Below are 14,889 nucleotides of genomic sequence, written 5' to 3'. Positions count from 1 at the left end.
TTTTATTAGTTTCTGTAACCAAACCAAGAGAATGTAAATAAGACCGTACATATTTTAATACAGCGATGAAACCCCTGTACAAGTTCAACAAAAAAAAATAAAACAAAGAGGAAAAAAATATCGTTACCCACCCTCCCTCCCTCCCTCATCCATCCTCCAAAGAAGGACTCTTCCCCCAGCTAGAGTGGAGGTGAGGCGGACCCCTCCCCACCTCAGGGTGCATACTACTGTACAGTTCTGAAGGACCCTTGTCACCACAACCCCGAGATGAAAGCATTGTGGGTGGACAGCCAGCGGAGGTGAGGCAGAAAATAGCACTGATTGCTCTTTTTCAGTAAAGACAACAAAACAATACGTGTCCTTCTGCCCAAACATCTCTGAATTGTATGCTATTTAATATTTTTTTTCCCCTCCTTTTCTGTCCTGTTAATGTCCCCCTCTTAGTGAAGGTTGACATACAAACGCTTGAAGTTTTCTACTGTTTCAACTCCTCACCTTTTCTTTTGTTTCCTCTAAAAAGCCCTATCCTGCTATTGTCTAGCTAAGGGCACTGAAATCCGTCAATAGCAGCAGGCCTGGGTGTTTTATAGTGAAGTGTGTATAGGTGTGTGTTTGTGTGACAGCAAAGATAGGAGGAAGCAGTGAAAGGGTGTGTGACAATAGCTCCTAATCTGGAACAGCTGTATGTAGTGATCATACATTAGCCATGTAATCCCGTGAGTTAAATCAAAACTCTGCTGCCACGGCAACAGCAATCCCAAAAAGGCTGTGACGTCATCTCTCTCTTTTTAACCTTTGGCTAAATAAACAGGAGAGTCCAGCTACGAGCGTTCCCCGTTTAAAGCACAAACACATACCTGACACACATCCGTGATTCTCAGGCAAGGAGATGAGAGCAGAAGGCAGGAGCGCAGGCTCACAGGCAGACTTATCAACAAATCAATCATTAATTTCCTTCAACTGCTGTAATTTTCACATTTCAATTCTGGCATAACAAAAAGACGAGAAATCCTCTTATCGGTAACCGTGGATGAAACCGTTAGTGAGTGTGTGCGTGTAGTATTGAGGGCCATTTACACGTGCACAGATCACTTGATTAATTATGATGGGATATTGGGCAACAAAAAGTGTGCATCGCTAAATGACATCTCCTTACACAGATGGTTTTGACTACAAAAACAAAACTTTCCTTAACAAAAACAGGTTTCTCCTACAATATGCTTGATCCTATTGGGGAAACAAACAAAACAAATCAAGAGCTATAAAAAAAAAAAAATGGCAAACTCAGCAGCAAATCTCATTTCAAATTTCTCTTTCCAACCCTCCTCTTTTCTACCGTCTCAGTAGATTTCTATGGAACAACTTCTGCAGCCATTTTATCGTCATCTAAATAGGATGGAAGAATCCAACTCAAATGCCGCCACCTACAGTGGGACAGGATAGGAGAAGAAAGAAGAGGATTATGTATTCGCAGGACAGTGCCTCCTCAGTAACCACTACCATGGACTCCTCCTCCTCACCCCCCCCCCCCCCACACACTGTCCCCCGGAGCTGATATGAGGTGGTGACTGAGTGCATGGGGCTAGATTCTCTCTTCCATCCATTCATATTGTCATCTGAAGAGGTTCTGCAGCTCTCTACTTGCCATCCTCTGGTTTGATGGCCTGCGGCTTTATGGGGCCAGTCCGAATGGGCTTGGCCGTGGAAATGGGGGGTTTGTCAGATTCTGGGCGGTCGACTACTGCCTGGTGGTTCGGGGAAGAGGTCTCGAGCAGGGGTTTCCCCCCCTGATCAATCCGAGACACTTTGCTGACCTGCGGGGGCTTGACTTGCTGCTGCTCGGAGAAGAACTTATGAGTGGCCTGGAGCACCTCAGCCCGCTGCTTCGCCTGGAGAGTGAGGGCAAAAATCAAATCAGCAAACTCACCCAACACTGAGGACAAAGACTAGTCTGTTAAAATAGGATAGTTGGGATTGTTTCATTTTGTGTTGTACGAGGTACTTGGTTGGCATGCCCTAGTCTGGAGAAGGGATTACTGGCAGAGAAGCTAAATGACGTACTGCTTTGGAGGGGCAGCAGCAAAACATCTGAAAATAATATAAAATACATGAGTTTATGCTATATTTAGACTATTTTCACTGCTTTACCTTGCCTTCAGACAGCTCTTTCCTCAAAGCAACTTCACTCATAAGCAAAAGCAGCCATTGTACCTCACAGAACACGGGAGTTGGTGGTCCATCGGTTATCAAGGGTTAGTTATGGCGCGTTTCCACTGCAGCGGGTAGCTCACTTTAAGCGTGCCGAGCCCGTTTTTGGTTGCGTTTCCACTTGGCCTAGTACCGGCTAGCGGGTCCTAATTCACAGTTTTTGTGGCCCCATAAGATCGTGGTTCTAGGGCCAGGAACAACCAGGCTGAGTCGGGCTGAGTATGCTAAACTAGAGAGAGAATCGCTGGCAAGGGGGCTACAACTACAACAAGATGAACATATTTGACTGTGATTTAATTGTAATACACGTTTCAAAATGATGCCGAAGTAACAACATACTGATACCGGTTAGTAAAAACCATGAATTAATGCTTTGACAAGTCTGCAGACAGACGGCAGGCGAAAAACCCTTTTAAAATGCGTGTTTTCTAAATGGAGCTTGGCTAAGCTAACGTTATATATGCTCCGACCGTCCACACTCACAACAACGGCCTATACAGACATAAATAAACCAGCGACTGTATTCGCCATGACACAGGCAGTCTGTGGTTTGTACTTGTTTAACTTTTGTCTAGTTTCTGAACAGATATGAAGAGCTGTGAGCTCTGAGTGCTAAGAGCTAACGGCTGTGTTGTTTTTCTGGGGCTCTCATCGAAGATGACGTCACGGCTCTGCCTACACTGCGTTACTATAGTAACTACCCCAGTTCCTAAACTGTAATGGAAGCGCAGCATTAAAGTGAGCCGGGCCTAATGAGGCCTAACCAAACCGAGCGAGGCCGAGCGAGGCCTGCAGTGGAAACGCGCCATTATTGTGCATTGTGTTGGGTCACACAATAAGATTAATTCATCACTGAGGCAATGGTAGACCAGCAACCTGTGTTCTGCTAGGTTCTTTTGTCGATGAGTCTGTTAACTTGGTTGGTTATTGGTCTGACAGAAAGGTAAATATAGCGTACACTTAAACTGATTTTCATTTTATTTAAGGTTGGTGTGTTTACTGTTGGCTCCAGTACTCCTGTCTGTTTCTCCAAAATGGAGGCATACCAACCACCATCTACTGTATGTAATGAACTGACTATATTAAAAAAAAAAAACCTATACAACTCCCTGCAGACAATCCAAACTATCCCTTTAAATGAAACAAAGAACAGAATCAACGGATACATGAAGGAAGGAAGCAGACCTTTAGATCCTGTTCAGCATTCATGGCATGTGGGCCTCTGGGAGCCGGCGGGGGAGGAGGCCCTCGGGGAGGGTGCTGTGGGTGCTGTGGGTGCTGTGGATGCTGTGGATGCTGTGGATGCTGCAGGTGCTGTGGGTGCTGAGGGTGCGGAGGTCGGGGATGGGGCATGAGACCCCCACCCACATTGGATGACATTGGAGGGCCCATAGGGGAGCGCTGGACACCTCCGGCAAACGAGTTAACGTGAGGAGGACGAACCAGAGGAGAGACCAGGTTGGGCTGAGACAAAATCTGGAGGAACAAACAGGACAATTAATTGGTGGTTAACAGTTGAGTTCCATGCTAGTGAACATTCTATAGACACTACTAAAATACAGGCTTTATGACGACTGCTCTACCTGTGGGTTGAACTGGCCAGGGAAGTGCTGTGCCATCCTCATGCCGGCGGAGCTCGCCTGAAACTGCTTCTGGTACAGCATGCTGTTGATCTTACTGGACTGGCTGCTGGGAGAGGTGGAGCTGGCCCTGCAGGCAGAGGAGAGGGAAACCATGAAATCACACATGGTGGGTAAGTACCAGATACATTGACTTTGGTCTGTGTAGCACAAATATGTACGACTAAGGACACAACAGGTAGCAGGGCCTTGCACATTCCGAGTTTTGGTTCCAATTGTTAATCCACATTTGCGGTATGATAAGAATGTATGGGTGGTACCTGTAATGGCTGGAGGTGGGTGTAGTGCTCCTGGCGCTGATAGGAGGTGTTCCGGGCTTCATATCCATCCCACTGCCAAATAGTTTTAGATCCATGTCCATCTGGCAGGTGACACCGCAAACAAACGTTAAAACCACATTCCTACAAAATGTAAAATTAAATAGCGTCAGAGTCGCATATATCTGCATTACCTTGCTGGTAGGGGGCTGCATCATGCTGTGGCTCGGGCCCATGAGGCCTCGGTACGGCTGGGAGATGGGGGGCTGTCTGTTGATGTTGGGAGGCTGTGCCTGGGGGGGAGTGGGAGGCAGCGCCAGGAGGGGCTGGCCTCCACTCGAGCCAAAGTTTGACAGCGACAGCTGGGAACTGGACAGAGGGACTGTCACCTGGAGAGAGATCAAGATGTTACATACCAACAACAAAAAATCATTGATGAGAAAACCATGCTGCTTTTCAGTTTAACATCAATGTGTGGATGAGTGGTAAACAACATAGGCTATACATATGAGGTTTAAAATGTACGTTTTTATCACCGTGTTCGCTTATTGGTTACCTGTTGCATTGCAGAACTGGGCGACTGAGCATTGCTATAGTAACTGCTCTGGCCGTGCTGTTGGACTTGCCCCGAGTACATGTTTGAATGCTGACTCATTCCCTGTCGAGCCTGCACCAAAGACAGATAAGTCTGATTGGATGTACACAAAATAAATCAAATACAGATGTCAGTATGAGGAAAATATATGACAGTATAATACGGTAAATCAATTCTGGGAACAGACTGGTTACCTGCAGCAGGTGTGTGTCCATGAGCTGGGAGCCCCCCATGCTAGAGGGCTGGTTCAGCTGCGGCTCGAACAGAATGGGAATGTGCTGAGTGGAGGAGGCCTGCTGATAGGCCAGATTAGACTGAGGTTTGCCTAGATCAGGCGCCTGCACGCCAGCATAGCTGTGCAGGGAGGGTCCTGACAGCATCATGGAGGGCTGCGACAGGCTGCTCTGCATGAAGGCCTGCTGAGACCTGAGGATGGAGCGGGACATGGGTCAGGAGAGAATAATAGAGATGCACCCATCAGTACACTGATATCAATTATTTATTTAATTAGTGGACAATATCGTAACGCGCAGCTAAAATGGTTTCAGTGAAGTTGTGATTTTTCTTCTTTTTTCTTTTTAAGTCAATTTATTGAACATGTCAGAAACAAAACATACAACAATAATAATATATATTCTATATATAATGTAAAATATTAGGTCATCAGCGACATCATTTGTTTGTTTTTTACAAAACAATCAGAAAGAAATTACAAGAAATAACAAATGGGATTTTACAGGTCCTGTTCATAACCATTAATGATTTGGCTCCGAAACAATACTTTCAGTTTAGATAGACTTGTACAATATTTCAGTGCATCATTACAGTTATACCACAGACTAACACCTTTTGATGCGATGCAGTGAAGTTTGGCATTTGTTTAAGATAGACTGAGAGAAAAAACATGTTTATTAAACAATTTATTTTTATTTCAATACTTAGTATGCAATGCTGTTAAGAAAAGTTTTACAAATAAAAAGTGCTCAATCATCAAAAAAAGCTTTAAATACAATATGTGCTTGGAAGTCCAATGCTTCTTCCTAACTGGAGCAGCTTTAGAACATTAGAGTTGGAAATGGGGATACTGGCGCTTCTGCAGTACTGCATATTTCCCCTGTGTTTCAACTGAGTACCTGTGCAGTGTTACCTGTAAGGCTGCAGTGAGGAACTGAACAGGTCCTGTGGTTGGGAGACTGGAGGACCGGCACTGAGTCCCAGCTGAGCCTGATGTTGATGTTGGTGGTGTTGTTGATGTTGATGATGTTGTTGTTGTTGTTGTTGTTGATGTTGTTGTTGATGTTGTTGTTGTTGATGTTGTTGTTGTTGATGATGTTGGTGTTGGTTATGATGTTGGTTATGATGTTGGTTGTGGTGCTGGTTGTGGTGCTGGTTGTGGTGCTGGTGCTGCGGCTGACCCTGCAGTGGAGCGTAGATGGGGATTGGAATCTGCTGCACTGCTGTCGGCTAGAAGGTGGAGAAACACAGACAAGCTGTTTTACCTCCATGTTTAAAAAAAACATTCTTGCAGCTTGTTTCTGACAAAGAGACAGTCCTACCTGCGAGAGGCCGGGCTGGAAACCTTGCTGCTGCGCCAGGGAGGGAGGTGCCAAGCGAGGGTGGGGGGTACTGAATAGGTGGCTAGTGTCCATGTAGAAGGCTGGAATCTGAGCTGCAGAACCTCAATATACAAGGGTTTGAATATTAGGGATTATTAACATAGTGAATCATCCAAAACATGAAACTGAAGTATCAGGACTATCAAAAGAACAAGCAGGTTGGTGTTTAAAGTATACATTTAAAGACATAACAAACGTCACAGTTTAGTGCCATGTTTCTCTCACCTGCTGCAGACTGAGAGACGTACACCTGGGGGGTCTGCTGCTGCTGGGGGAGGAGTGTAGGCACACAGCCCAGCTGAGAGAAGCTGCTGCTGCTACTGCTGCTGCTGGAGGACAGACCGCCACTCTGCAGCTGCTGGGGCTTCACCTTACAGATGTTAGGGGGGTCCGAGGCTGTGGTGGTCTTGGTGCTTAGTGATGACGTTGTATAGGTACCAGAACCTTCAGGGTGGAGATCAAAATGTGTAAAACATGTACATCTTTGACAACACTATTGGAGATATAAGGCAGATGTTTACTGGGAGTCATGTTACCTGTCAGAGAGGTGCTGGGGGTGACAGAAGCCACGGGAATCTGTGGCATAGAGGCTGAAGAGAAGGTGGAGTACGAGGATGTGATGGGGGGGGGAAGAGGACACGACGGGGGAGTTCTTCTCCAGACTTGGGGAATTCTCCCACGCCTTACGAGCCGATTCCATCTGAGGAGGAGACAGAATGTAGCAGGTATTTAGGTCATGTTAAACTGAAACCTTTCTCCGAAGTACAGCACACTCCTGGTGTGTTGCTTCTCTGCGTACCTTTAGTGTTAGGTCAACAGTAGCAGGAGAGACATTGCTGAGGCTGGAGCTCTGCTGCAGGGTCTCTCTCCGAGGAATGGGCAGTGAGTGGGGTAGTGCCACCTGAAACAAATACAAAAAATAAGTCTTTGAATAATACCCAGTTTTTAGGATTAGAGTAGTTATCCTGTGAATAAGAACTGTATGGCACAGACCTAGAGAATAAGGATGTACTAGGGCTGTGCAATTCATCGTATCTTAATCGCGATTTTAGCCTGCCACAATTACGAAAACAACATAATCGAAAAAAACGATTATTTTGCTTTGCTAGGTAGTGACAGTGCACTGCAACATATTTGATCCAATTTATTTGTATTTATCATATTTATATATGTTTAGTAGCTTGTTGAAGTGTGCTCCAAAATATGTGTTGATCTTGTTTATTGGTATTTATTATTTTGATATTATTTATTTTAATGTAAATGTATCATTTATTTTTGTATTGGTTTTTCAGTTGAATTATACATTCAGGGTAATAAATAGTTAAAAAGACACTGATCAAATTATTATTTGCATTTGTTTTAAAGTTCAATAAATGGATGTTTTCAAAGTCAATGAATAATCGTATTTAATAATCGTGATATCAATTATTGACCAAAATAATGGCGATTATGATTTTTGCCATAATCGCACAGCCCTAGGATGTACTCACATTTGCCACCAATATCTCTTCCATTTTATTCACTCCTGTAGGAACACTGTCAGCCAGTGAGGAGGAGGGGGTGGTGTAGTCGGTGACAGACTCCTGAGAGGGAAAGACATATATTATGTTAATTCAGACACATGTTTTTGTGCAGCAATATTACTTTTATATTGATAGAGGTATTATTTAATTGAAATTCACTTTTATTGTGAGCAAGTAAAGACGAGGTTATTAATTGAACACATCGAATCATTACTTTAACCACACGCCCAGATGTAAAGTGATTGCTTCGCTCAAATCAACTATCATATAAGTATATTACAAAAAGAAAGCCTAGCTGTGTGATCATGGGACTCTGATGTACCTTAGAGTTGCTGTGGTACTCTGCAGAGGGGATTGTGATCATGCCCTCGATGTCTCCTCCCAGCTCTGGTACTGTCTCGCTGCAGGGTGGACTGGAGTCTGTGGCTCTACTGACTCCTCCGGGGACTCCTCCCTCCATCCCCTCCACGTCTCCACGTGCGTCTTTGGCCTTGCGGTTCTTCAATGAGCGCTCTTTACCAATGGGACCTGGCTTGTACTCCTTGGTTTCCACTGGTTCCATTTCAGGAAGCTGAGGAGTCGGATTTACACAATTACAATGGTGTTTTTATGTCAAACAATTCTTCCAAACAAAAAATCTAAATCCAAAACAACAATGTATGATGGCTAAACTACCTTCTGCGTTTTGATTGGGCCAGCTCGAGGTTGTTTCTGTCTCTGTTCTTTGGGAGCGGGTAGTTTGTTTTCAGAGATGTTTTCTAGCAACGCTGGAACTCCATCACTGTCGGTGCTGCCTGCAGATGACGGCGCTCCAAACTGAATACTGTCTATTGCCATTTCCACACCTCCCTCCGATCCTAGCTTCATACCCTGAAACACAAACATTTTCAAGTTTAATAATTGAATCTAAGGATTATACACTCAACCAAAGACGGGACGTATTCCACATACCTCAGAGGAAACCATGCCAATAAAGGAGGTAAGGGGTTTGTTCCAGGCACTCACAGAAGGTGGCTGTGGAGGGCTGATTGGACCAACTGGAATAAACACATTGCATATTTTAGACAAGTTTGCTATTTATTATAGGGCTGTACCCGAATATTCGAATATTCGTTCGTTGGCCAACTATTCGGGTTTCAATTTCATTATTCGGATATTCATTTTTTTTTAAAAATTCCCCTAAATGTATGCTATCAATAAAGGCGAATTGCCATATTCTTATACTATATTTATACTTTTGAATTGCACTGTTAAAATGCGGAAATATATACAATCTCAGCCTGTGCTCCTGACATCGCGTTCACTCACAGTCACGAACGCAAACGGCACGCTTCACCTCGTTTCACACACATGAACACAAAATGCCGAAGACTTCAGCTGTGTGGGACCATTTTAAATTGGGCGACGGTAAGAAGAAGGCAGTGAGCCAAATATGCGACAAGAAACTGGCTGCTGTAAGTAGTAGCCTAGCTTAGCTTAGCTGTTGTCAAGTTGCCATGATGAAGCTGCTTTATCCGCCGTTTAAACAGTAACGTTACACATGATAAAAACGTGCACTTACTTTGCTTGGAAAATAGTTGCAAGCAAGCAACCGAATTGTTTTTTTATATTAGTTTTTCAATTTGATCCGAATCGTGAAAATAATAGGAGCAATGTGGGAACATCTATTATTGGCATTCAGTTCGTTCATTTATTTTTCGTTCTTCATTTATTTAAATACTGTTTACTGTATCGGTAACAAGTGTTACCCTGTTAGGCCTACTGTTACGGCTATGTTATTAAAACTATTGTTGTTATAACAGAAATATGTGTTTTGTATCTTCAGGTTGTAAAACGTTATAGACGGAATTTGGAACCAGATTTGGTCCCCGGGCGCTGCACTGCGGCTGGGTTAAATGCAGAGGACACATTTAGTTTTAATGTATGCGAGTAATGAGACAATAAATACATATAAATCGTAATAGTATGCTCTTTCTGCACTTCTGCTTAACAGCGTGTTGTCAGGTGTCGGAGCGTGTTATGAAACATTTTTTTTTCTCCAAATGTTCTCAAAAAAAAAAAAAATCTCTCCGCACCGAATATTCAAATATTCGGTGCTGATTACTACCGAATATCCGGAGCCCGAAAAATGGTATTCGGGACAGCCCTAATTTATTAACTTAATCACAACATTAAGGACTCAAGCAGATATTTGTAACAATAATTGACTTTTCCACTCACGTTTCTTGACATCAGGAAGGACCGTGGTGCCTGCTACCTTGTTCTCCCACAGCTCTGTTCCCAGAGTGCTGTGCGTCTGCAAAGGTGCGGGGGGGAGGCTCTTTGAGGTAAAGTCCACAGTGGCAGGGGGGATGGAGGGCAGTGGAGCCACTGCTCCTTCCAGAGTCTGCGGGGATGCAGTAGGATGGGAGGGGGCGAGGTGAGGATGCTGGGGGGCAGAAATTGGAGGATGCTGTTGGGCCTGAGGTTCGGGGGGGACAGGAGGCTGAGACTGTGTGGCCTGCTGCAGCTGTTGTTGCTGCTGCTGCTGCTGTTGCTGCTGCTGCTGTTGTTGTTGTTGCTGCAGCTGTTGTTGTTGTTGTTGCTGCTGTTGTTGCTGCTGCTGTTGCTGCTGCTGGTGGTGTTGATGATGTTTTTGCTGCTGCTGCTGCTGCTGTGATGACTGCTTTTTGGCAAATCTTGGTGGCAGCTTTCCTCCGCCGCCTCCTCTGCTCTTCTCACCAGAGCCTTTTTTACTCCAGTTCTGTAGAACACAGTACGAGTTAGTAGTGCATGATGATATCAGAACATCAACTTTTCCGATAAAAAGGCTTTAAAGTAAGATATCGCAAAACTACTCCAATATACGATATGCCAAAATGGTACATTAACAATCAATTTGGGATTTAATATGTGAGTTACAGTTTACTCATTTTGCCTAGTGAACTTTTACATTATAAATGAAGTATTTTGATATCTGGAGCTGCTTCTGGGCCATCCCTTAAAAAAAAAAAAAGGTATAATAATGTTTTATCCACTACAGAAACATTTTTATTTCTCCGCAATTAGATAGTAAAAAAACATAACATAGTGCATCCATGACATGAGTATTAAGAGGTTATAGGGACTCAAATATTGCCGTTTCAGTTTATGTAAACTAAGTGGGCCAAGCTATTCTCTTGGCCATCTCTTACCTGAGGAGTCTGCTCTTCCTTTTTCCGTTTCTCTTCGTCTTGCAGCCGTTTCTGTTGCTTGCGGGAGACCACCTCTGTGAAGCCGTCATCAATGGTGTTGGACTGTGGGTCTTCAGTGGTGGTGACCTCAGGATGGTCATCGATGATCACAACACCTACAGTGACGGGACAGAAGAGAATCAAGACATTTACATTCAGTTTTCAGGTTAAGAGGAGCAGGAGCCAGGTTTAAGTTCCAGGCTCAGAGTCAGGATAAAAATGTGTTTACGTACTGGCATAATTGTTAAGATCAAACTGAGAAAGAGCATTCTCTTTGGGCTTCTTGGCGGCCTGTTTGGCTTCATCTTTACGACGGCCAGACGGGTCTTTAGTAGGCCTCTGTGATGCTCCTCCAGGTGTTTGTGATGTCCCATCTGGATTCTGCTGGGCTGCAGGGCTGTTTGTATCAGAGACACATGTTCGAGAATAGAGGAAACATTGAAACCCTAACAGAGACTGTGTGACACATTTCAATGTTGAATAGGTCACCAGGGTGGTGGTGACAGAGGCCTGAGACACAAAGAGTGTAAACTAATTATGTAAATGAGAACAATTTGATTTGCGCAAAAAGCTATGTAACCTTTGTTTTATTCTAACTGTACTATAAAGTAGAAGATGACAAATAATACAGAATCAAAAGGCGCGTTCACACCGGAGTACTTTTCCTGTTAAGTTCCGTTAGGCCCCCTTATTTTGCGTTCACACCAAAAAGAGTACTTAGTGCCGGGAACTTTTACCCCCATTTTTAGTGCCTGTTAGAGAGGTGGTACTATCATGGGGAGAAAAAAGTACCAATTTCTTTTGGCTGGGCGAATTGCAAAACACGCCCCGTAAAATTCTGAAAAGTTTTGTGAAGCCGCCATTGTATTTGCTGGCATTAGCATTAGCCCCAACGGAAAGAGAATAACTTATGGCAACACAAAAAAAAACATGGGAGCGGTGAAGATGAGGAGGTGTCGGCGTTCTGGCGATTTACTCGGAAGGCTTCAGTAGAAGCTGCTGGGAGTCCCAGCAGCTTCTACTGAAGCCAGTCCCCAACCAGTGTTGCCAACTCCATAGTAAGGAAAGTAGCTATTGGCTGTCCTAAAAGTAGCTAGAAGTCGCTAAATGACGTCATAGCCTAATTTGCACGTAGTTGTAATGGACGCCGAAGGAGAGACATAAAGTGGAAAAAAAATACCCTTAATGTGTTTAGAACTACAAATGAACTTCCTTCTGTTGATTCTTATTTTTTTTAATGTTTGGCCATCACTTGATGACTTTAATGCTTTGTCTACTCTAGACCAACATTACATACATACATTTTGTCCAGTATTGTTAAAGAATTAGTCACATTTAATCAAAACAAATGGTTATGTGGGATGGAATTGCTACCTTCCTTCTTTATCTGGGCTTGGGACTGGCAAAGTGACCCAAAAGAGACACACTGCAAGCCAGGGCGGGATCAGCGATGGCTTTGCGCATGCACGATTAATATTCAGTCTGGACGCGTAGTGTGTCTCTTTTGGATCACTTTGCCACCTCTCTGCTCGAGTGCAGCTGTCTAGCGAGGCTGCCTGTGAATGCTTTGGGACGGCGGAGGGGCTCAGCACCCGCTGCTCGTTGGGGAAAGTAACAGCGTAATGATTGCGTGCCATCACGTCAGATTCTCCAAACACCAGAAAAGTCTCCGGAGGGTTTGGAAAGTCGCCCGATTTAGCGAGAAAGTCGCCAAGTTGGCAACACCGTCCCCAACTCCGGGGACTTCGGGTGGCAGTATAAGCCCGTGAAGTGGTTTGCGGCCTGCCAGTAAACCCAAAGCAGAAGAAGAGACGTCAGCGGCTCATTTGCGTAATCATCCCTCAGGGAACTTATTCCGGTGTAAACGCGATCTGTACTTAGTTCCATGGGGGTACTAAGTGCCGGGGCACTAAGTACGGAAAAGTACTTGGTGTGAAAGCGGCTAACGCCTGAGACTACAAGGACCAAAGTAGCCACTAGACGGCAAAAGTGAAAAGACACTGGAATCTAACATTAAAACAGTTTTTTCACTCAGGTTTCGTTAAAGGTCACATGTCATGCTTTTCCGCTTATTACCTGTCCCCTTGTGTGTTATGAAGGTTTTTATGCATGTGAACGGTGTGCAGAGTCAAAACCCTCAAAGTACACCCTGTAGCGAGTAAAACTCTAACACTACCTCCCCAAAACGCCACGTTGGTGAAACGTCATCATCCATTTGATTCTTCCGGGTAAGAGATTACGTAAGCACGTACCCGGAACTAAATGGACCAATCCGTGGAGCCGTTACGTTAAGCCCCCGCTGATTGGTCCAAATTGACCAATCCACGGACTTCCTCACACACAGACTCAGTGCAGGCAGCTCTGCTGATTCCTCCTCCCTGGCTGCAGGCTGAGAACAGACAGTTGGGATCGTGGCAAAATTCTCTCTGCAGACCCATTCTCTCAGCGTTTATCAACCTTTTTCTTACTCAATATCAAGCCACACTTATTGTTTTTACTTTGACTGTGTACCCCGCTGTGCTCACAGGGAGGGTGGGGGCTGGAGCTATTGGAGCTACAACGAGCTGTTAAAGGCAGAGAGTGAAATTCAGTGAATACACGTAGTTTACAGAGATGCTGTATGAGAAACCAATGTGAGTTTGGAAAATTGCACAATATAAATCTATTCTAGTAGACCTCAACAATGGAATTATGATCAGTGGAAATGGCCATGACATGTCTCCTTTAAGAATCAGAAATGCTGCTGAATAAGGTAAAGTGAGAGGATCTAAAAATACCAGCACACTGATGCCATATTTATAAGATTTTAACCAATACACTTGAATGGCCAATTACAGTACACTTGAATAGAGTAATCTACCTAAGATTAGAACCTATCAAATTCCAAAGCCCGTTTGGACATGCCATACCAACAGTTGTCTGAGATATGTAGATTCTTCACAAGTGATATGCAGTGTAACTATTCATTAGACACACAACTACACAAGGGGTTCATTGTATGTAAATAAACCTGCAGTTTTATTCTACTGCACAATTTTCAACTTCATTGTGCTAAGTGTTAATGTAAGCAGACAAAGTAAATGCCTAACCAAACACAAAAGTACGATTGTTCAAACTCACCCTTTGCGGCCGGCTTTGGCCCCTCCCCTCCTCTCCCCCTTGCCTCCTGCATAGCTCCGCACTGGTTTGGCTCCACTGTTGCCTCTACGATTCTGTCTCTCTGCAGGCCTTTGATTTGAGAAACTCCTCTTGGCTGCAGGAGCCCCGTCACGTTTTGGAGTCACCCGTCCATCAGGGGGGCTTCTGTTGGGGGTCATGGAGCCCTGGGGCAGTGCAGGTGCCTGGGCAGAGGCAGTGGCTGCTTCATGAGCGGCCTCGAGAGCTCCTTTCCTTTCTTCTCGCTCTCTCCTCTCGTTGAAGTCGCTGCTCTCAGAGGCAGTTTCCCATTCCTCATTGGCTTGATCTGAAGAGTTCTGGTTGGACAGGTCAGGGGATTTGGTTCCAACTGCAGTGATGGTGGGGCTGCTGGTGTCAGGCAAGGGTGCTTCCATAGAGGAGGACAAGTCAGGAGCAGGCATAGTGGCGGCCACGTCTGCAGGCACAGTCAGAGGGGTCGCCGGGGCCCTGGACAGGGTTGGGGAGTGGGACACTGGAGCAGAACTGGGGACAGCAGCAGCAGGCACTGGGAGTAGAGGGACAGAGGGACCTGGGGCTGTTTCTCCATTAGCTAACACTGCAGCCTCCCGTTCCTTCAAGCGCCTAAAGCGGGGGGGGTTTATCTTGCCTGGGGGGCCTCGCTGGTCTGGACCGCCGTGGTCTTTCTCTACTACTCTGAGGA

General features: G+C 44.9%; 1 protein-coding gene across 1 annotated transcript in view; it reads right to left on the bottom strand.

Moving 5' to 3' along the window:
* Positions 1–419: 419 nt before the first annotated feature.
* prrc2c (proline-rich coiled-coil 2C) overlaps positions 420–14,889 on the bottom strand; it is a 30,191-nt gene continuing 15,721 nt past the window's right edge. Inside the window, 22 exon segments of the mRNA XM_034229783.1 lie at positions 420–1,889; positions 3,394–3,684; positions 3,792–3,918; positions 4,109–4,209; positions 4,300–4,494; positions 4,662–4,772; positions 4,895–5,126; positions 5,848–6,164; positions 6,257–6,369; positions 6,542–6,760; positions 6,853–6,941; positions 6,943–7,016; positions 7,116–7,217; positions 7,807–7,899; positions 8,162–8,410; positions 8,515–8,709; positions 8,791–8,876; positions 10,060–10,582; positions 11,013–11,167; positions 11,285–11,448; positions 14,172–14,824; positions 14,826–14,888. Coding sequence (XP_034085674.1) covers positions 1,638–1,889; positions 3,394–3,684; positions 3,792–3,918; positions 4,109–4,209; positions 4,300–4,494; positions 4,662–4,772; positions 4,895–5,126; positions 5,848–6,164; positions 6,257–6,369; positions 6,542–6,760; positions 6,853–6,941; positions 6,943–7,016; positions 7,116–7,217; positions 7,807–7,899; positions 8,162–8,410; positions 8,515–8,709; positions 8,791–8,876; positions 10,060–10,582; positions 11,013–11,167; positions 11,285–11,448; positions 14,172–14,824; positions 14,826–14,888 — 4,404 coding nt within the window. The 3' untranslated portion in view covers positions 420–1,637.

The sequence above is a fragment of the Gymnodraco acuticeps genome, unplaced genomic scaffold (genome assembly GCF_902827175.1).
Source record: "Gymnodraco acuticeps unplaced genomic scaffold, fGymAcu1.1, whole genome shotgun sequence".
Taxonomy (NCBI): domain Eukaryota; kingdom Metazoa; phylum Chordata; class Actinopteri; order Perciformes; family Bathydraconidae; genus Gymnodraco; species Gymnodraco acuticeps.
The sequence above is the reverse complement of the archived record's forward strand: the minus strand, read 5'-3'. Positions and strand labels throughout refer to the sequence as shown.